We start from the raw sequence: 23747 nt of genomic DNA, 5'->3' as shown, positions 1-23747 counted from the left end.
GGCCCAAGTACCTGCTGCGCAGATAGGAATCCGACTGTATTTTTCATTGCGCAATATTTCGCGCATCATAGTAAAATGAAGTGTACTTAATGTTTTAAAGCAACTTTTTTCGCTTAATTATTTAAATTAAAACAAAATTATTAACTGATTTTTTAATCGATTTTGCAATTTATAGGCAGGTTGACGTCGTTACAGTGTGTTTTTGACGTTATGATAAGCTGAAGCTCTTAAAGAAAGGGGTAATAAAAATGTTATCAAAGAAAAAGTAAAAAACATACGCTCTTGAAATTTAAAACATAGAAAGAAATACGCACGCTAACTCTCGATTCCCGACTACATTTTGGAACCGTTTAATTCAATATAAATAGCAAGTTGGCCATAACATCTTTGTTTAATACAAAGAACAGATCAATGGTAATTGATAAATTGTTTGAAACTAGTGCTAAATATTAAATATATCTTATTTCAGCTCTTGAAAAAAGGGGGGTACACGATATTTTTCAGTTTCAAGCATCACCATATTTTGAAATAGTCTTGGATATGATTTTAATGTTACTGATATCTTTTCTTATGTTTAATCCAAATAAAAAAACATAAATATTTCAATAAAATGTAATGTTTCAGTTGTATATCGCTTTGAAATTGATGGAAAATAAGCATTTTTATCGTTTTTGTCAATAAACATATGCCCCCCCCCCCCCCCATGTCACACAAAAAGCTTTCGTATGAATTTGTGAAATAACATTCCATATTACCTGTAAAAAGGAATTTTTTTGACACGGAGGGGAAAGATGTTTTGAAAATATTTTCCGTTTTCCGTCGATTTCTATAGTAAATCAAAGTACTCAGAAGTTCAGAGAGCCGGGCTTATTTACAGATTAGAATGGATTTCTTACATGAATCACGCTTATATTCTGATGAAAATATTATTTTAAAACTATCAATATAAATGATAAGACACTGACAGTGAGTTTTTCAATCCTAATACCACGGTCCGATTTTGTCAGAATTAGAATTAATCTGGTACCGCAGCTGAATGTAAACAAACAGGCCAGTCTGGTCCCCTATCCTGCTTTACCTCGTATGTGTAGAGATCTACGGTAACACTGATTATCAAAAATCCTTACGCTAATGAACTATGTTCTTTGACTTATGAAGTTTTCAAAGTCATTACTACTAATGTTGATTTTATATAGATAAAACTTCGTTTTATTTTTGTTGCTTTATTTAGCATTTGTATTATCTCAAAAGCGGTTGAGAGTAAGAACTATACTTTTGCACGTAACTTTAAAATGGCGACTATGGGGTCAACATCCTGCCTTGAACAGGATCACATAAGCCGGCAATTGCTCTTTGAGCAATAAGCCCGGCTAAAAACACTAGTTTTACCAATATTTTAGAGTTATCTCTCTTTGTTTTCTCTGAAAATCCATATAATTATCTAACAAAAAATATTAAAAATTCATCGAGTATGTTAACTTTTGAAATTTAACTTGGAGGTAGGCGGGAGAACAATACTATCGTTCGCAGTTCTTTGAGAATATCTCCATTATTTTTATCATGTTTTCATATAAATCCTTTGTGACCGTCATATTTTGTAGTACTCTATAAAATCAAAGTACTGAAAGTACTGAAAAGCGGTTAGCATGCTTTCATCTAATATGTACCGAAAAAAGTGCATGAAATGATGATATTTAAGTCTGCATATCTAATTAAAATTAAATGTTCCGAATCCGCTACTGCTTCTCAAACATCTAACAACATCCTATCTTGTCAATAATGATGAGTAACCTGTCAACGAGGGATGCTTACTTCTTCTAGGCAACGGATCCCACCCCTTGAACTTTCAGCAGTCAGTTTTTCTTCTTAAATTGATCATTGATCATTCTGTATTTTGATACAGATACTGAATACTTCCGTTTAGTAATATTATGAACTACTACTTCTACGGGAAGACTGGCGAGTAAGCAAGATTATCAAGCTTTATGAAATGTACTTTATTGACTTTTCAAACAAGTAAATGTTCGAATAAAGTAAATGGTATCTGAGAATCATTTAAAAGAAGTCTTGCACAATATGTCTAGATAAGGACATATAATGTGTATTTGCCATATACTCTTCATGCAATATTGTTCTCAAATAAAACATGTGAAAAGGAAAGTTGTCTAATCAATCAATACTAGTATTTAAAAATTCAAATGTACACTAAAAGTCAGTGTAACGTTAAGAAGTTATCAGTGTCACTTTCTTCAATATGTCGGTTAAACAATATACACTGATTTCTTTTCTATCAATGTGCCTCTAAACACCTGTATTTTAATTTAATTCTTCTCAAACGCTCAAAATAATAATCGACAAATTGGCAAATTTGAAAATTCAAATTTAAAAAGTATTTTCACAGCTAATAATACGTACGTTCCCTATGAATTGATCAAATTTTCAAAACTTAAAAGTAAGCATTAAGTATATATTTTAATTTTTGCTAATTGCCAAGATTTTTCATACCTCATTCTTCTGTGAATAATAATATCGGTTGATTTTTGGACGAGGATCACAATGCCGATTAAAATTAATATATATTTAACCTTTTTTTTTTTCAAAATTAATTTTACTACTTCAAGTGCCCCATTATTTTTTTCAAAAATAAAAGTAAGTGATTCCTTATGATCGTTTGTAATAAATTATCAAAGACGGAGTAGAGAATTTACCCCTGGGAGCAGAGCTTTTATAATCTGTTTATTAGACAGAGAAGAAAAGAGAGGAAAAAAAAACGTTTCATTGTGGAGGTAATCCTATTGTTTCCATAAAAATGTTACAAAAAGTGTAAAACTTACAGACGTATTCGGTGTTTTTATAAAAGCGTTTTTCAGGTATTACTTAACTTAATAAATGGTGTTTCTCAATACTTTGGCAAGGAAAATCAAACTCGATCGAGAGATTTGCTGATGTTTTTGCAGTCTGTTATAACCTTCAACCTGCTGTATAATTTACCGTATCGTTCAACTTTCAAAAATAACTAACAGTTGCTATAAATCGCGATCGCACGATGTACATGTAATAAGGACCAAATTCTCAGTTCTTTGAAGTTAGTTTTCTAAGTATTGTCAATGCTTTGGTAAATACTAATAAGAATTCGATATAATCGTTATAATAGCCACTCTTCATACACAGCATATTGTCAATCTCTCACCAGGGGGCGTATTACGCCAACAGTATACAAATCATAGGAAGCGCTTTGCTGAAGTTACCGTTGTCGATAGGTAGCGCCTTGTGGAAGTTTCCGGTTTTGGTTGCAGAAGGATAAGGTTACGTGCCATGAAGCGATGTCGATAGGTAGCGCCTTATGGAAGTTTCCGGTTTTGGAGCCATGCCATAAAGCGGTTAGCCAGCTAACCGCTTAAAAAGGAAAATTCGTCAATTTTTGGCATTTTGAGATGCCCCCTCTGCTTAAAAGACGGTAGAATTTGGTATTTCTTCTATATATTGTTCAATACAGTATTACTCATCAAATATTATAGTTTGAACAAAAAGTATATTGTAGTATTTGTATAATTTGCTTTAAAGTGCTAAAATTGGCATTTTCCTATATATTCCTATAGTAAATGTACCTGTATTTTGAGACGGTCCCTTAAAAATACCTGGACGGTAGATTTACCCCAAACTTGGCATGTACACTGAAGTTAATGTAAATTATATATGGTATAAAAATGTTAAATATATATGGTATATATGGTATAAAAATGAAGAGTTTCGCTTTTGTAGTTTTCACAAAATAAAACCCCAGTCGGCCCCCTTAAGCAAGAGTTATTCCCCATGGTCGCCATGTTGTAGGGCAACATTCCAAGATTCCTTCATCATTCAACCAAGTTCAATTTTTTATACTGGTTGTTATACAGGGGCCAGTTTCACAAACCTGTTTTATGACTAAGATCTGTCTTAAGGTAGTCCGATCCTCAGGTTTATAAAATTAGCAGTTAAGTAATCAAAAATACTTATAAAAGTATCTCTGAATCCACAAAGTTATGTAAATTTATCCACAATGTTTCTTTTTAGTTAAAGATTAAAGTTAATCATGTTATATAGGGAAAATTATCAAATCTTCAATATTTTTGCTGAAAAGGCGAATTGGAATATCAGCAATGAATTTTCTAATTGCAAATTGATCAACAAATATATTTTAAGTTAAAAAACGATAGGTATCCAGGCATGCAGGGAAATTGTCAGGATTTTTATACTTATTTGGTATTTTTTGTCTTCTATTTCTGTTATGTATTCTGTAATACATAGTGTAAAAAGCGTTCTCTATCATTGCCAGACATCACAAATCACTTCTCATTTCATACCATGCTAATAAGCATTGGTATCTTAGGCTGGATTCAAGAAAATCTTATTTCTCTAAAACTGTGTGATTTTTTTTTCTTTCATAGGGTACAAATGTCAACTATTATAAGACCTTTTTAAGGACTTTCAAAAACTTTGAATCTTATAAAGATGAGTAAAATGAAAATTGTTGCATGAAAAAAATTCATTTTTAAGCTTCATTTTGATGCAATTCAAATAAAATATTAATTTTTGGAGTTATCCTTCCTGGCTGAGGATCGGATATCCTTAAGACCGAAAATTATCTTAAGATTGCACCACAGCTGTTTCACAAATTATTAAAACTGTCATATCTTATGATAATCCTAAGATCTATCAAAATCTTAAGGCAACTAGATATATGTCTGGCGACAGTATATATTTTGGCTAGAAACTGCACTTCAGATTCCTTTGGTTGTTAATTTAAAAAAATATACATTTACTACACGTGTATACATGTACGTATTCATAACATGAAGTGACCTATATACATATATATTTACATTTTCAATGTCTTTGTCCGGGATAAAATTACAAATTGTAAATGTACTTTATTTCCTTTCCCCATCAATGTATTGGCGCGGTTCCAAAAAAAAAAAAAAACACGTGCATGGCGGAACAAACAGCTAGACAGAAGCAGGGCTTGGAGCACGTGGATTGGCGGAATCAAAGCATGTAAATACTAGTATAAGGAATAATTGTCAATTTTCAATTTCATGACGATGATCAATCGATTGGCTTGCATGATAATTTTAAGCATAAACGCCTTCGGCGTTTATGCAAATAATCACGCAACCCAATCGGTTGATCACATCATGAAATCGAAAAATAAGACAGTTATTCCTTAAGTAACCCCTACATAATTATCCCACTTTAGACCAGGAAGTATAAACACGTGACATGTAGATAACACAGGTGTGTCATGTGGTCAGAGTACATAGAGACTCTACTTGGAGATTGATCAAGGACAACCGCCATCACTAAAGTCAGGTAATAATGTTTTTAGTATTTCTGTGCATAACAGTTCAGAGTCGTTGAAAATTCAATACTTCAGGCTTTAACTAAGGGTATGAAATTTAATTCCCACAAAAATTCAGTGAACCTTGTATATATGTAATATGATGATCTGTTTATTTACATGTGTATTCACCTATGGCCTCAGTCAAACTGTTGTTTTGGAGTCCAAAAACTGATGAATGTACCAGTTTAATCATTAAAGTTATTTTTTTATGCTTTAGTCACAAAACGTAACGATGGAACCCCGTACCAGTGCCCAGGATGTGATGCGATGTGACCTGTGTGAGACCGCTGTGGTACAGATGCACTGTGATACATGTCTTGTCAACCTGTGTAAGGCCTGCGTGGGAGAACACATTTCAACAGATGAATTCAAGGATCACAAAGTTGTTAAATTTCAGGACAGGGAATCCACTCCCCTCTACCCTGGTTGTAAATTCCATGACAAAGAACGATGTAAAATGTACTGTAATCAATGTGACATTCCTGTCTGCCATAAGTGTATTGGATCTGATCAACATCTAGGTCATAAGGTATCAGAAATCTTAAGAGTTGTGGATGAAAGAAAGAATGAATTCATAAAAGAACAGACTGAATTAAATGTGACAATTTATCCCACCTACCAGGACATCGCCTCTAATATACAAAACAGAATGAGTCAGTTAGAAAAGGAATATGGAGATCTCTCAACAGCCATAACAAAACATGGAGAGGACTGGCACAGAGAAATTGACAAACTGGTCAAGAAACTTAAAGCTGAAGTTGATGAAATGAAAAACACACAGTTACAAACTCTACAGAAACATCTGGATGAAATAAACAAGACAATATTTGATATCAAGGATGAAATCGATTCATTGGAAACTGCAACAGACACCAATGACTTGTCAAAAATGTTTAGTGTCAGATCCAATGTACACACATACAGAAATCTTCCACACAAAATCAATCCGTCGTTACTTAAATTTATACCAGGAAAAATCCAAGGAGAAGAACTTAGTAAGCTGTTTGGAGCCATATCACTAAGTTCTTCAACATCAGATAAACATGGCTACAGCATGAAGACAACACAGAAATCACCAGAAGCTGGATCCTCTCCTCCAGTCAAACAGCTGCTTGATAAACCAGAGACTGTCACCACCATAGACACTGGGTATAAATATTTCCTTTACAATGTGGCCTGTCTGAGTGATGAAGAAATCTGGACAAGTGGAGATGGCAGCACCATGAAACTCTACAGCATCAATCAGGGATCAGAACTCAAGTCAATCACAACCAAGTCAGGGCACTATCCATCTAACATAGCAGTGACAAAAAGTGAAGATCTAGTTTATACTGATTATGATAATAGAACTGTGAACATTGTGAAGAATGAGAAGATAGAGGAGGTGATCATACTAAAGAACTGGAAACCTAAAGGTGTGTGTAGTACCTCCTCTGGTGACCTCCTGGTTATTATGGACAGTGATGATAGGAAACAAACAAAAGTTGTCCGTTACTCTGGCTCCACAGAGAAACAAGCCATTCAGTTTGATGACAAAGTTAAACCTCTCTATTCACCTAGTATTCGTTATCCAAGATACATTAATGAGAACAGGAACCTGGATATTTGTGTGTCTGACGAGGGAGCTAATGCAGTAGTGGTGGTCAATCAGGCCGGGAAACTGAGATTCAGGTACACTGGACATACTTTTTCTCCAAAGAATGATCCATTCAGTCCACGAGGAATCGCCACAGACAGTCAGAGTCATATCCTTATAGTTGATCGTAACAATGACTGTGTCCACATCATAGACCAGGATGGACAGTTCCTCCGTTACATAGAATGTGGACTGAGTAAACTCTGGGGACTGTGTACAGATACAAATGACAATCTGTTTGTTGCTCAATATGGAAATAGACAAGTGAAGAAAATCAAATATCTGCACTGAAATGCACTTATACTTTGTTGTATTCTATATAAATATAGAGGTACTAGATGTAATCCCGAGCAAGCGTGGGAAATTGAATTCATAGTTGCCACTACCGACAGAAAATATATTGTAATTTCTACTGGCAGCCTACAGGCTTATAGAAGGAAGAAATGCTTTGTTCAAAATCCCGTTTGTCACAACTGCACCCCATCCCCTTTTTTAGCTCAAGTGAGCTTTTCTGATCAAAATTTGTCCGTTGTCTGTCATCGTCGTTGTCGTTGTTGTTGTAAACTTTTCACATTTTCATGTTCTTCTCAAGAACCACTGGACCAATTTCAACCAAACTTTCTACAAAGTATCCTTGGACTAAGGGGATTCAAGTTTGTTCAAATGAAGGACCACACTTTCTTCTAAGGGAAGATAATTATGAATTAGTGAAAAATTAATGGCATTCTTAAAAAATCTTCTTCTCAAGAAACACTGGGCTAGGAAAGATGAAACTCGTGTTGAATCATTCTCAGGTAGTGTACATTCAAATTTGTTCAAATCAGGACCCCCGGGGGTAGGGTGGGTCCACAGTGGCCGATCAAAGTTTTACTTAGGAATATATTGGAGAAATCTTTGAAAATCTATTTCTCAAGAACCATTGGAACAGGAAAGATGAAACTCATGTTGAATTATCCTCAGGTAGTGTACATTCAAGTTTGTTCAAATCACGACCCCCGGGGGTAGGATGGGGCAAAAAATTGCCGATCAAAGTTTTACATAGGAATATATAGGAAAAATCTTTAAAAATCTTCTTCTCAAGATCCATAGGGACAGGAGAGATGAAACATATTAATTCATCCTCAGGTAGTGTACATTCAAGTTTGTTCAAATCATGACCCCAGAGCCACAATGGCCGATCAAAGTTTTACATGATAGGAATATATAAGAAAAATCTTTAAAAATCTTCTTATCAAGATCCATTGTGACAGGAAAGATGAAACTCATGTTGATTCATCTCAGGTAGTGTACATTCAAGTTTGTTCAAATCATGACCCCCGGGGGTAGGGTAGGGCCACAATGGTTGATCAAAGTTTTACATAGGAATATATAGGGAAATCTTTAAAAATCTTCTTCTCAAGTACTGCAAAGCCATGATTATTGATATTTATGTGGAAGCATCTTCAGGTAGTGTAGATTCTAGTTTGTTCAAATCATAACCTCCAGGGATAGGGTGGGGCCACAATGGGGGTAGGGAGGGAAACAATGGGGAGTCAAATTCAAATTATTACAAAGTAATATATACAAACAAAATGTTAAAAAAATCTTTTTCTGAAGAAGTTATATGCAGTATTGATATGGAGGCATTCTCAAGTAGTATTAGAATTCAAGCCCCCCACCCCACCCCCCTTCAGTAAACCTTTCATTTTCGATTTGATTTGTGCTTTTTCCTAGCTCAGGTGACCGATGTGGCCCCTGGGCCTCTTGTTGTAATAATGTGAAAAATATTAAATTCATTAATTGATGTTTATTGAGAAGCATGTGATACTATGTGTTGGATATTGTACTTCAGAATCTGTGTCCCATGCTTAAGGACAAAATTGGCGTATGCGCGGATCTAGAAGTAGTGGATTGGTCGAGAGGGGGACACTTTAGGAAGGGCGGAGCCAAAGGGAGTCATAAAATTTCATTGCAAAAGCTAAAGCTTCTTGAGATATCACCCAGAATCCAAAGTTTAATACACGCAGAAAGAATGTATAAAATATGTCCTTGATCCTTGACCTCAAAATTAATAGGGATCTATCTCTTTAGGCCACAGTGATTTGGGTATAAAATTTCATTGCTAAAAACCAAAAGCTTCTCGGATATCCCTCGGAAATGATTATGAAAGTGTTGAAACAGAAAGAATTTATGACTTTGATCATTGGCATTTTGACCTCAAAATCAAGTGGGGTCTTATTAAATTTATCCGTGCCATATGGAGTTGTTATGCAAACTTTGCAAATGCTGAGAGGCCTCTCAATAGTCGAGATACATTGCGAAAACGAAAAGTGTTACAGACAGAAAGACAGATTCTCAATATGAATTAGCTTGTTAAAAAGTTGTGATTTTCCGCATTTTTTCTGAAACAAATAAAATGTGGATAGGGAAATGGCTGAGTAAACTGTAATTATGCTTGTTTCCGTCCTATTAAACACTATTTGCATTGATATAAAAATGATTTCATCTCAAAATCACAAAATCATTTGACATCTGAATCAATCTTTTTCACAGCAATATTTCATGATCATGCTATCTAATTTAGAATTTGAACCAGACACTCGCCTGTCTCCGTAAATCTCCGACGAGCAGTGATGCTGATCGGAGACTTACGGAAACAGCCGAACGTCTGATTGAACGAGGTGTTGCCATTGGTGACGACGTCACTCTTAGAAACCACAAGGAACCGTTGCGATGTGGTTACTGTCGTTAGTTACTCAATTCGATTTGTTGAGAGCAGACGTGTTTTTCACAGAGCGACAAAAATATCAGATTATCATTATGAAAAGAGAAAGATCTTGCGAAAGAAGAAGCAAGAATGTATCTAAGAGGGTAATTCGTCAGAAAATAAATTATTTTTTTGGATTTTATTGTTTGTTTTCGTAAGATAGAATGAATTCTAATGCAATAGTTTTATAAAACACTATTTGATTGGCTAATGCACTGATGTTTGAAGCAGTAAAAGGAGCATTAACGAGCGTGAAAGCTTTTTCATTGTGACGTCATAATAGAGCGACGCAAAAACACAATGCTCCGTGACGTATTTCAATAACAAAATTCATCAAAATAAGACGTAAACAACAAACAAAATGCATGGATTGCATTAGAATGGGAATAACTCATTTTCTAATTTGGTATTTGCGACCGTTAATGCTGATTTAACGGTCGCAAACATCCGTTTTACCGGCTCCGCTTACGCGTCGCCGGTAAAACTCAGTTTGCGACCGTTAAATCAGCATTAACGGTCGCAAATACCAAATTAAAAGATAGTTATTCCCTAATTTTACGACGTCAAAGGGTAAAACGAGAGACGTGTTAAAATTACTTAAAATGTTTTGAGAAACAGTCTTATTTAACCGGCTTAGAAATGCATAAATTACATGTAGATCTATATAGGGCCTTGTATGAAAAATGGAGGGGTTTGTAGTGTTTGGACAGGGCATGCATGATACCAGAACAAAAATACAGGATCTAAGATATTGATTAATTGTGAGAGGAAAACATCACTCTTAATCTCGTTTGATATTATCAGGCTTATTTTTTTTTAAACCTTGCCTTATTTAGGCCTCAGTGTAGAAAAGTTGACAAATTTATACAAAATTAAAATTTAACTATTTTTCATATAACATGAGGAAAAAGATGAAAGAGGAAATTCGGTTTAGATAAATGTTTGTAATTTTTTCATTTCATTCTAGTTTTTTTTAAGCTTTAGTCAGTTAGGCCTAATCCTGTTTTATCCGTTATCAAACTTACCTCAATCTTAAAATTATCCCGCTAAATGCTAATAAGGACATCTTATTTCTCTCGATCATTCTGTAACATAATCAGTTGATAATAGAAAAGGGGAGATTGCTGGGAGCAATCGCTATGGGAGTTGTTTCCCCTTGATCATTAAATGTATACTATCTTTAGGGCCTATGCTTTTTTAATGTAAAATTCGCACTCTCTGCTACATGTACCTCATACTTTTGGCAAGCGTCGTTTTTTTTTTTTAAATCTATTCAATACAAAAATGATTCTTTTTTTTTTTTTGAAGAGTATGACTTGCAACGATACCCACCCCATGTATATATATTGGGCTTCAATAAAAATTAATAATTCGATCGCAATTTCACATTTTAAAAAAGCAGTCAAATTTCAGATTTAAAAATCATAGAAAAGCATTACATGGAAAAGCATTTCACTCTGCTACATGGGGGGGGGGGGGGGAGGGGGGCTGCCCAACCCGGAGTTATTAAATTAAAGGCTGGATTTTTTTCCTTAGTTGGAAACCTCCCAACCCCCCCAACCCCCCGGAAAAAATTGTTTCTGTAAAAAGTGCCTGTGGTAGAAGCCTTTTATTCTTATATATCAGGCCCATAGAAAGGAATTTTAGTTGGGGAGGGGAACGACCATAGTAGTTTAAGGGCTATCAATCCCCCCGTGCCTCCTGTACCTACGGCCATGTATAGATACATACAAGTTATGTATTTGAAATTACTTTTTTTATCTACATGGGTTAGTTAGAAGATTAAAATTTTGAAGTTTTTTTTAAAAATGTATTTAAATCTATCTGGTATTTTAAATCAGAATTGTGAAAATTTGACTCCATTAAATTTATGATAAACAAGATTTCTTGTTGTAATTCTATAGCGCCGTGTAGAGGCTTCTTCAGATGAAAGTCGTCAGTGGTATGAGGTGATGCTTGCCCTGGCGGCCAAATCAGCTGTAAGTCTCTCTCTCTCTCTCTCTCTCTCTCTCTCTCTCTCTCTCTCTCTCTCTCTCTCTCACCCCCTTCTCTCTCTCGCTCAACTCCCCTCTCTCTCTGTCTCTGTCTCTCAACCCCTCTCTCTCACGCTCAACCTCTCTCTCTCTCTCTCTCCGTGTTTCTTTCTAAACCTCTTAATCCATTTCTATAATATTCTCTCCAGTACAAGCAAGACTTTGCTTCTGATGTTCATGAATGGAGAGATCACATTCGGGACTGGGTAAGAATCTGAATGAGGGCATTTTTTGCATCAAATTCACTTCCTTGTCTGTCTTATGTTCATACCTACTTTATTTTACTTTATTTTGGTTATCATGTTTGATAAGATTACTTCTATCTGTTTTAGCGTGAGTTGACCAGCGCCATCAATAAGTCTGAGGAGCGTAGGGAGCTTCCTACCATACCACAACCTACGCACAAGGTATGTGTCGGGCTTCCTATCAATATAAGAATATTTTAATTAAGACAGGAAATAAATTCTGTTTACTTCCTTTTTCTAAAATATACCTGTACAAATGTGAAAATAAAAAAAAACTAAACCTTTTTTAATATTTCCCTAATAGGTGTATGTCATTTGAACTGAAATAACAATTACTAGTATATGATACCCTGTATTTTTACTCTACAACAGATCGAATGGTTGGCCAGAGTCAATTTTAAGCACAGACCAGTGCGCCGTGTCGTGCCAGAACAGAGACGTTATCACACAGTCTCTAGGAAACAAGACATGAATTCCTCCTTTTACGTCTACTGAGGAGAGGACTGATATTGGTGAGCCCTTCTCCTGAGTACAATAGTTCATAAATACATGCATATTAATTTTACGACAGTTGAATAATTTTTAGCTCTACTGGTCATGGGGCATAAAAGCTTTTACGATAGTAAGGAGTCCATCGTTTGTCTACGGAAGCCCGTTGGTGCCACGTACGAAAAATATTTTATCTGGAGGCCGCCACTTACATATCTGGCGTCCTCCACTTATTATTTGGCGGCCGCCACTTATGTATCTGGCGGCCGCCACATAACTTATTTTGCAAAAGGTGGGTGTTATTGGGTTAAGAAGATGGATGTTGACACAGCCGCTGCTTATTGATAAAAATAAGAATTCTGAAATATTGGAACACCATTCTTAGAAATCCAAAATGCAAAACTTTATTTAATTCTCAACCAATCATAGCTTACAGTAAACACAAGAATATAGGTGACGAGATAACCCGGTCTCACCTAATACTAACACCATGATTTATGTCCGTGACCTCTGATGAGGCTTCTGAATAACCGAAACACTCTACAAATACTTGCATAATTCAAATCAAATATTAATCTGCTCTATGCAAAAATATATCTACTAGAAGTGTGGATTGGAGTGTTGGTTCATTATAAATCTCTTACAAGTTTGGTTGATTGATGTCGCTATTATAATTTTTACACTGTATCCACCTCTGATATCACACGTTAAAACATGCGCGTGCATCAGGAAGCCAGGTGTTATCTGGCGGACGTCATATTAGTTACACAGTCAGATAGTGACCTAATACGGATTCATACAGGGTGTGAAATGGAAATCCGTATTGGGCGAGGCGAAGCCGAGACCCAATACGGATTTCCATTTCACACCCTGTATGAATCCGTATTAGGTCACTAACTGACCGTGTTACGAATTTATCCCGCTGAAGACCTTTTTCAATATAAAAAAAATATTTGTGCATATTATGAAAATAATATGTTGACGGTGCGACCGTCATGGCGAGCGCAGATATTGATTTTGTTATAATTATAAATAATTTAGATCGGGCTCGTCAAACTGCACGTGACATTTGGTGCGTCTAGACTCTGACGTCACATGATGTTAATGTAAGTTACATTTCCAAAAAGAAGCCTGGACTGTGCTGAAAGTAAATGAAGAACGTTTTGTTTACGATTTATCTTCAATATTTATTTCTTAAATCAGGGCATGTTTACTTTTTGTTAAACTTTTAACGTTATTCTCGTGAGCACGTGGCTTTAACAACTGATGCATTGTGGGTCCAACTTACTGCGTCAAAAAATTCTATCGAATGAATGTGCAGTAGTCCGAATTTTCTCTTCGCACAGGCGTTGCTTGAAGAGCTCGCAGTGACGAGCGTCGCTTCGCGACGCTCGCTGCGCTCGCTATTAAGTTTTAATCCAATAACAATCAACATAAAATATCGTTACGGTAACAAGAAATTTAACTAAACTATCGACATAAACCGTTTCTTAGCCGCCATTTTTATTTACAATAACAACACTTCGAACGAAATCGCCTGCCCGATTTTCATATTACGCCTCGACGGAGACGTAATACTGTAACGGAGACGTAATACGGAAAATTTCAGGGCGTCACGTGATTCGCTTTTATCCAATCAGCAATCGACAAATTTGTCTGAAGCGGGATAATATAAATTATGTGGCGGCCGCCAAATATTTGTGTAGCGGCCGCCAGATATATAAGTGGCCGCCGCCGGATAAATATTTGGCGGCCGCCAGTTAAATATGTGGCGTGTTATATAGCGGCCTCCAGATAAATATTTGGCGGCCGCCAGATATTAAGTGGCAGCCGCCAGATATTTAAGTGACGGCCGCCAAATAATAAATGGCGACCGCCACATAATTATCTGGCGGCCGCCAGATAAATATTTTTCGTACGTGGCACTAACAGGCTTCCGTATTTGTCAGCCTATCCGTCCGTCTGTAAACAATTTTTCAAAATGACACTCCAGTTGTAGTCTGATTTCAATATATTAAATAACTTTGCACCTATTAAAGCAGATTACTCAAAGATACATGATTAAGTACCCCAGTTTCAACTGCAAGGGACTTTTTTCTTGTCTTTTTTTTGTATGCCAGTAGTCTGTAAAGCTACAGTCTCATCAGAGTTTTCCAGTTTTTTTTAAATAGTATTCTTTTGCGCATTAATGTTTTCCCCTTTTCTTGCAGATTATGCATGGTCGTAAATGGTGTTTATGCAAATGTCAGAAGCCGAATGGCCGCCTCTACCATCTTGGTACCACTGTACTCGTTTTTGATGATTCACACTTACGAAGTGTTCATAGCTATATTCTGGGACCATAATATGGTGTATTACATTGTGGAACCATTACATGGTGTATTACATTCTGGAACTGTTACATAGTGTATTACATTCTGGGATCATTAGATGGTATATTACGTTCTGGGAATTTTACATCGTGTATTGCATTCTGGGACCATAATATGGTGTGTTACATTCTGGGACTGTTACATGGTGTATTACATTCTGGGACCGTTACATGGTGTATTGCATTATGGGACTGTTACACCGTGTATTACATTCTGGGACCGTTACATAGTGTATTGCATTATGGGACTGTTACACCGCGTATTACATTCTTAGGTCGCTGCATGCATCACTGAACACAAGTGTTGATGGACAAGGCATTTCTTACATATCTTGCAGACATACGTAAGCGTGCGTCAAGTACTATTTTGCAAAGCTTAAACCCATTTGCCTTCAAAAGGCACTGGCAGAGACTTATTGTTTTTATACTGTTCATGGACTGCTCTCCTCAGACTGGGTGACAACCCCCCCCCCCCCCCACCCCTTTTATGGTCTATGTGTGATTAGACAATGACATTGCGAAAGTTTTTGACCATCTTGGAAGCTTGTGCTCTGGCTTTGACCATGCCTCTATTTGACATTGCATTTTTATGCGGTCATGTTGACACGTGTGATGACGTATGCAAAGACAATGCTTGTGTCATTATAGATTTTCTTTTTATTATTTTGTAATTTTTATATGCTTTTATTAATCTGTACAAAGCTGACTTACATAATTATGCACTTTGTGCACATTTGTATAATTATAGTTCTTGCATGATTTGTTTTCATTGTTGAAATAAAATATGCTTTGATTTTCTTTTGCATATAAAGTTCTAGCTTTATCTTTGTTGTTGTTGTTGAAATAAAATTTGCATTAAATCTATTTTGTTTATATAGTTCTTTGCATGATCTTTTTTTTTACCCCCCGCTTGAAAAGAGGGAGGGTATATAGTAATCGGTATGTCCGTCTGTACGTCCGTCGAGCTGTACGTCCGTCCGTCTGTCTGTTACGCTTTGGGGTACCCATCTCTTATCCGCAACTCCTCCTATACCAATGAATGAAAATTGATGAAACTTTCACAGAATCTTTATTACATATTGCCATTGTACACCTATTTTATTTTTCGATCCGACTTATATTTCGGGTTTTCCACAACAAAACATGCATTGGACACTCCCGTTATAGTCATATGGGGGCGCTGGGTATCATTTAGTGAGCTCATTGCTCAAAGTACCTCTAGTTTTATTGTTGAAATAAAATATGCTTTTAAAATTTTATTCAGCATTACCAAGATAGTAACTGTGATTCCGATTAATCGATCAATGCACGAACATCTAAAAGAATTGGTTAAAATAGTAAGAATTTGTCTATTTAAGTACCAGTCCACATAAAAATCAGACAAAGGGTGATATATGAGGGTTCTCAGAATTTGATGATTTTTCACTCATAGATTTATTTTGAAGTATGAACAATGTATGTAAAATGAAAAATGTTTTGAGTCTTGGTAACCATGGAAACCCGGCCAAAGAAATTTCCTTAGCAACGGGCGGATTTTTCAGTGTTGAAGGTCAAAAAATCACCTATCTTTGAGGCTTAAAATAACACGTAAATACCATGAGAATTATTCTTACTTATGAGTGTAATAAAGATACACATTTATTGTGTTCTAATAATGTAATAAAAAATATTTAGGTCTTAAGTCAGTTCCGTGGTAGACATTGGAAGGTACACATGTTTTACAAGTTTTGCTGATTCAGCATTTTTCGGGATTTTGGCAATATTCAAGGCCAAATTTCAAAAATGGCCAGATTAATACAGTTGTTGCATGTATCTCACATAAAAGCAGAGGTATTTCTCTTTTAGAATTTGAAGTCAATTCCATGGGCTCTTTTGAAAATCGAATCTGTTGCCTAGCAACAAAAATGGGCTTTTTGATGCATAAAATGAGAAACAATGTAAAAAGTTTAAGGAAAAATCAAATGAACGGTTATTGATGATAAACGAGATTCCAATTTTAAAATAGTTTAATTAAATTTAGACTCAATAGCACATAATTGAATATTGCATAATTCTTTATCTCCATAGCAACAGCAGGTTCTCCATAGCAACAAGGCAAAGAAAGGTAATTTTGGCGTGTATTCGTGTAATCTTATTAAGGCTTATTCAAAATAAGTCAGAAAAATCCGGTTGAGCAAATTGACAATGAAATGTTGGTTTTAATATTGTTATTTTTTATGCGCCCGGATCGATAGATCCAGGACGTAGATTGTTTTTGTCCTGTCTGTCTGTCTGTCCGTCTGTCTAGCTGTCTGTCTGTTGTTTGTTTGTCCCGAACTTTAACCTTCACCATAACTTTTGAACCATGAAAGATAGAGACTTCATATTTAGTACGCATACTCCACTAATTAAGCTCTTTCAAATGACACCAAGGTCAATGACCTTGTGACCTTGACTGTGGCCTATATGCTAAAAATAGCTTTTTTCTGCAAACTTTAACCTTCGCCATAACTTTCGAACTATGAAAGATAGAGACTTCATATCTGGTATGCAAACTCCACTAATTATGTTCTTTCAGGTGACACCAAGGTCAATGACCTTGTGACCTTGACTGTGATCTTAATGCTAAAAATAGCTTTTTCCGAACTTTGTTGCCGCCGGGCGCATAGTGTTTCACAAACACATCTTGTTTTTTGGTACTTAATCAACCCAAATGTCAAGGGTTCTGTGTACATGACAACCAAAGTTCCTATGTCTCCTGTAAAACAGATTTGACTTTGAGATTGTATTGTTTGTCATGGAATTGGATATTTAAGTAATATGCTGATAATTGCATGTTGATAGTTCGGAAAGACTTTAAAATATTGTATCAAGTTATTGAATATTGTTCGATGACTTATTTCCATAGCAACAACACCACTCCCCTAGCAACAACACAAAGAAAGTTTGACCTTTATTCATGTTACCTGTAAATCTTTATCTAAATCATGTCATGAAGAAAAATAAATGATGTTGAAATGTTTGTTTTTCGAAAGTATTTTTAAACTCATTTAATCCATAACAACTACATGTATTTCTAGCACATAGCAAACAATGTTACATTGTCAGTATGGGATACTCTGTAGTCGTTATTCGTAATATTGAAAGATTAGGCACTTGTCACAGATTTCTCAGAAAGTATTACATTGTATGAATTAATTCCTCATGAAAATAAATAGATAAATAAAATGAATAACGTCACTATGGAACATTTCCCATGATATTTCCAATTGAATAGGAATATCAGGTTTTAATTATTCTATTGATACTTGTCATAGATTGGAAAGTTTTTTTTTTCCAAACGAAAAAAAACGTTTGCGGTAGCTCAAAGGTAGCACCTACTGTGTCCCACAGTGGGATTCGAACCCGCGACAAAAGGATCAGCTCCTTACTTCGTGACTCTAGGGAAGACGCTCTAACCACTGTTCCATGAGGGCGACACGGCACATTAAAATAAATCAAAATAAGAAAAGTAGCATCGCAGTCAGTTACGGTTATTTACGTAAAATTGAAGTTTACACCATTTGAAAGAAATATTGCAAGATGTCCAAAGCTAGATCAAATACAAATGAATTTAAAACATGGCTAGTCACACAATTAGAAACTTTATTTTTTGTTTGTTGTTTGGTGAGATTTGCATTGATGTAGTGCAAACATATTTTAAAAATTATGCAAACGATGGTCAGATTGTCATCTTCATGTATCTGGTTAGTTCATATCTTAAAATCTAAATATTATGCAACAAAAACAAAACAATTGAGATCGAACTCATCCATGTAACGCAGGGCCCATGGGCCACATCGCTCACCTGAGCACTGTGGTTAGGAAAAATCAATTCAGTAAATGCGTAAGTAGTCCCGATCCTAAAGGGGGGGGGAGGAAGTGATTTGAACAAACTTGAATCTACACTAATTAAGGGTGCTTACTTATTTTTTGACTAACTGTGGCTTTATTCAGGGACGTAGCAACCAGGGGGGCAAGGGGCGGCCTGCACCCCCCCCCCACTTTTTTCCCCAACATAACCTTTACTATAGTAAATGTTCATTGATAGGATGCTTGCCCCCTCCCCCCCCCCCCCACTTTATAACCATAGGAAAGTGATATCAAGGATTGTAGGGAAAAAATTGGAAGTGATAGTAAGTTGGCCCTCGAAATAGGATTTTCGAGTTTGGACAACTTTTAATTTTTTTTTTTTTTTTTTTTTTTTTTTTTTTTGCTTGTCAATTTTTTCAGGTAAGTAAAAAAAAATTTTCTGGTTGGCCCCCCTACTTTCAAAAACGATGCTACGTGCCTGTTATTGCAAATAAGTTATGTACTTTTGTTGCCCACCCAATCCTGGGGGTCATGATTTTAACAAATCTTTATCTAAACTACCTGAGGATACTAACATTTGAACAAAACCAATCAAGATTTTTATATATTTTTCCTATATATTCCTATGTAAAACTTTGATCATCCAGTGTGGCTGTACCCCCGGGGGTCATGATTTGAACAAACTTGAATCTACACTACCTGAGGATGCTTCCATATAAACATGACCAATCATGGCTTTGCTGTTATTAAGAAGAATATTTTTCCTATTTATTTCTATTTAAAACGTTGGTCGTCCATTGTTGCCCCGCCCTACCACCGGGGGTCATTACTTGAATAAACTTGAATGTACACTACCTGAGGATGCTTCTACATAACTTTCGTCTTTCCTGGCCCAAAGTTTTTACATTAATACATTATTAATTAGATTGTTTAGACAAGATGATATGGTCATTACGCACATGCATTCACATGTGCACGCATGCAATGCTAAAATTTGAATGAACTTGGTACACTTCTGGGGAAACGTTGTTTAAGTGTCAAATGCATAAATCGTTTGTCTTCTTTAATGAAGCTTAGAGGGAATATGGCATCAAAAGGGAGTTAGGGAGCGTCTGGGGAACATCTGTAACGGTCCCTGTTACAATTAGCACTAGTTTATATTGATATGGTGGCAAGAAGTATAAAATTCAAGTCCACCCCCCTTCCCCAAGTAAACTTTTGAGTGCTGAGCTGATTTGTTTTTACCTAGCCCATGTGCTCAGGTGAGCGATGTTGGAGGTTGCTCCTACTAATTTGATATGGGCCTGTTCTCTGGGTAATAGCGTTTGAAGCTCCAGAGCTACAGATTCCTTGTGAACTGAATAAGCGTCATCTTCCCAACAACAAGTTAAAGACACAGGCACCTGACGTTACTTATTTTTCTTTTAATAAAAAAGAATATACACGTACCTAACGTTTATTATTAGGTATGTGTATATTTTTTTTATTAAAAGAAAAATAAGTAACGTCAGGTGCCTGTGGTTAAAGATACAAGCTTATAAATATCTTATCTTTTGAAAAATGGAAATTATCTCAAATGAACACAATATATGCTAGATAAACATTACCAGGGTTAAGGGTTTTATTAGGTCTACACAATTTCTTGTGCTTGCTCATTTCATATTCATGTTTTCGTTCACTGCATTTAATTTCCAGTATTTTGCATAAGATTTCCCACATGCTTAAAATTTCAATTCCGACAATTTTATTTCATTTCCGACATTTTTTGTATATCTTGGATATATGCAGGATCCCTTTCTGACAATTTAATTGCTTGCCAAACAGCTGGAAATAAGAATTTTAAATAAATTTATTTCATGTTCAAAAAATAAAAACATATTTATAATTCAATACATACTTATACAAGTAGCAATAATACTTATATTAATATCTTTCCCTGTGCTACATGTACAGGGGTAATTGTGATGTCTTCATATTAAAATCATTCTACTGTCTTTTGAGAATTCCTTCAACGATGATTGTTTTTCCCTATGGCTGTGTAAGAAGCGGTGGGGGGGGGGGGGGGGCTATTTTGCCGATACTTAGCTATAGAATACTATTGAAAACTTCACTACAATATACAATGTATGTGCCCCCTAAATAATAATGATATCTGGAGATCTTCTATTTTTTGGTTTGTTTGCCAAGGAATTTTCGGTTGTTGATAGTGCCCAAACTGAAAATATATGGTTGTAACACCCACCCCACCCCCGAAATTGCTTACTAAGGGTCTGTATTTACCAGAAGTGGTTTCTATATGCCCTTTAATTTCCACCTTTGCATATTTTAGTTCAAACTTAAAACTGCACTTTAAAAGGGAGATGTGCTTCTGAGAATTTCAGATCATCTGCGTCTTTCAGGTGACCTATTGCTATCTCTGTTCGTTCGTCGTCGTACGTCATTCGGCGGTCGTAAACATTTGAACATTTTTAGCTTCTTCTCTGGAACCACTGAACCAATTTCAACCAAATTTGAAATAACCCATCTATGGGTAAAAGAGGAACACAAGATTGTGAATTTCAGGGTCCCTTGGGCCTGAGGGGTGGAACCAAAACCAATAAAACTAATGCAGTCTTTAAAAATCTTCTTTACTTCTAGACATCAAGCAGTGAAACTGTTGGAATGATTGTTATAAGCATTGAGTCCTCTACACTGTACCAAAATAGTAAAATCTTTGCCCCAGGGTCAGGGATTGTATATGCTAGGGCTGGGCTAAATAGACTATATAGTGAAAATGCATTATTTCTTTGAAAATCTTCTCCTCTGCTCCTGGGTAAAACTAATTAAGCACATAGTTACGATGAGAAAGAATTCCTGTTCTACAGTAGTGAATTCCATGGCCTTTGGACAGAGGTTCTGGTGTTAGGATGGGGCTTAAATGATTATTAGTTCACATGAATTAATTCTTTGAAAAATACATAGGGACTTAGCCTTTTACTAGGATAGACATTGAACATTGCTGCGTAGGTTTAGCCCCTCACTTTCCACAGACATGTTGCAGAATAGGTTTAAAATTAGGAATTAAAAGTGGTGCTGTTGCCCCCCCCCATGTCATGGCCTTTGGTTTAAAACATAACCCAAAGTCAATTGCAAAACTCATTATTTTGGATTTCAATGATTTATTCATGATATATTCTGTAATATTTTTCATGAGTTAAGTCTTTTTAAAAATCCTAGCTACTTTCATTGCAGAAAAGGACTGCTTGAAAAATGTCAGAGATGAAAACTTAAAAATATCGGAAATGAAAACAGTTCCGGAAAAATAAAATGCACCGTGAGTGTCTTGAGTCTAATCCACAGTATCGTACAAGTTACATTAGAACATTATCTATGGAAAACATCCTTAATTAGGTTTCATATGATTTTTGCCCGTTCACACATACAAGAAATTTTGCCCCGTTTTAAATTCGCCCAGTCACAGTTCTGTTCAAGAATTTATACTGTGTTTTTTTAATCGCCCCATTTTAAATTCACTCACATGTAGTTGTTGCCATGACAATTGATGGAACATTTCATATATTTTTTCACCACTCTCCATAAATACAATCATCAACACATTAATTTAATATTCATTTCCATGACGAACACTGATCCAAAAGTCAAATCTCTTTACAGGAGGCATAGGGTACATTGGTTGCCATGCACTGGGAATCGTTGCCATGTGTTAATTAAAGACGAAAAAAAAAAAAATGAAGATTACCAACATTTCATTGTCAAATTTGCTCATCCAGATTTTTCTGACTTATTTTGAATAAGCCTTAAGAAGATAACATGAATACACGCCAAAATTACCTTTCTTTGCCCTGTTGCTATGGAGAACCTGCCGTTGCTATGGAGATAAAGAATTATGCAATATTCAATTATTTGCTAGGGAGACCGAAATTAATTATACTGTTTTAAAATTGTTTTCTCGTTTATCATAAATAACCTTTCATTTGATTTTTTCGTAAACTTTTCACATTGTTTCTCATTTTATGCATCAAAAAGCCCATTTTTGTTGCTAGGCAACAGTTTCGATTTTCAAAAGAGCCCATGGAATTGACTTCAAATTCTAAAAGAGAAATACCTCTGCTTTTATGTGAAATACATGCAACAACTGTATTAATCTGGCCATTTTTGAAATTTGGCCTTGAATATTGCCAAAATCACGAAAAATGCTGAATCAGCAAAACTTGTAAAACATGTGTACCTTCCAATGTCTACCACAGAACTGACTTCAGACCTAAATATTTCTTATTACATTATTAGAACACAATAAATGTGTATCTTTATTACACCCGTAAGTAAGAATAATTCTCATGGTATTTACATGTTATTTTAAGCCTCAAAGATAGGTGATTTTTTGTCCTTCAAGACTGAAAAATCCGCCCGTTGCTAAGGAAATTTCTTTGGCCGGGGTTCCATGGTTACCATGACTCAAAACATTTTTCATTTTACATACATTGTTCATACTTCAAAATAAATCTATGAGTGGAAAATCATCAAATTCTGAAAACCTTCATGTATCACTTTTTTACAGTTTTGTCTGATTTTTATGTGGACTGGTACTTAATATTTAATCATTATACTGTCATATTATGTTTTTAGCTCACCTGAGCCAAAGGCTCAAGTGAGCTTTTCTGATCAAAATTTGTCCGTTGTCTGTCGTCGTCGTTGTTGTTATCGTCGTCGTCGTTGTTAACGTTAACTTTTCACATTTTCATCTTCTCAAGAACCACTTGGCCAATTTCAACCAAACTTGCTACAAAGTATCCTTGGGTAAAGGGGATTCAAGTTTGTTCAAATGAAGGGCCACGCCCTTTTCCAAGGGGAGATAATTATGAATTAGAGAAAAATTAATGGCATTTTTAAAAATCTTCTTCTCAAGAACCACTGGGCAAGGAAAGATGAAACTCATATGGAATCATCCTCAGGTAGTGTAGATTCAAGTTTGTTCAAATCATGACCTCCGGGGCTAGGATGGGGCCAAAATGGCCG

General features: G+C 35.6%; 2 protein-coding genes across 2 annotated transcripts; both read left to right on the top strand.

Annotated features, from left to right (window-relative positions):
* Nucleotides 1-5131: 5131 nt before the first annotated feature.
* On the top strand, nt 5132-7430 carry LOC134230816 (E3 ubiquitin-protein ligase TRIM71-like). Its single transcript, XM_062712668.1, has 2 exons — nt 5132-5349; nt 5598-7430. Exon 2 carries the CDS (start codon nt 5613-5615, stop codon nt 7305-7307), a length of 1695 nt encoding a protein of 564 aa, XP_062568652.1. The 5' UTR covers nt 5132-5349; nt 5598-5612; the 3' UTR covers nt 7308-7430.
* A 2298-nt stretch (nt 7431-9728) lies between these two features.
* LOC134230818 (uncharacterized) lies at nt 9729-15295 on the top strand. Its single transcript, XM_062712671.1, has 6 exons — nt 9729-9866; nt 11667-11741; nt 11945-12001; nt 12128-12202; nt 12413-12552; nt 14740-15295. The coding sequence occupies exons 1-5, from the start codon at nt 9729-9731 to the stop codon at nt 12533-12535; spliced, it is 468 nt and encodes a 155-aa protein (XP_062568655.1). The 3' UTR covers nt 12536-12552; nt 14740-15295.
* The last annotated feature ends 8452 nt before the right edge of the window (nt 15296-23747 follow it).

This window comes from Saccostrea cucullata, unplaced genomic scaffold (assembly GCF_032062105.1).
Source record: "Saccostrea cucullata isolate Sc308-1 unplaced genomic scaffold, CSIRO_AGI_Scuc_v1 ctg73, whole genome shotgun sequence".
Lineage (NCBI taxonomy): Eukaryota > Metazoa > Mollusca > Bivalvia > Ostreida > Ostreidae > Saccostrea > Saccostrea cuccullata.
Note: the sequence above shows the minus strand (reverse complement) of the source record. Positions and strands in the feature narration are given on the sequence as shown.

Bases quoted from the DNA above. Each gene is read 5' to 3' on its own strand.
- LOC134230818 (XM_062712671.1), top strand. From the start codon at position 9,729: ATGTGGTTACTGTCGTTAGTTACTCAATTCGATTTGTTGAGAGCAGAC. The intron at 11,742-11,944 runs GTAAGTCTCTCT...TATTCTCTCCAG, and splicing joins CCCTGGCGGCCAAATCAGCT to TACAAGCAAGACTTTGCTTC. The intron at 12,002-12,127 runs GTAAGAATCTGA...TATCTGTTTTAG, and splicing joins GAGATCACATTCGGGACTGG to CGTGAGTTGACCAGCGCCAT.
- LOC134230816 (XM_062712668.1), top strand. From the start codon at position 5,613: ATGGAACCCCGTACCAGTGCCCAGGATGTGATGCGATGTGACCTGTGT.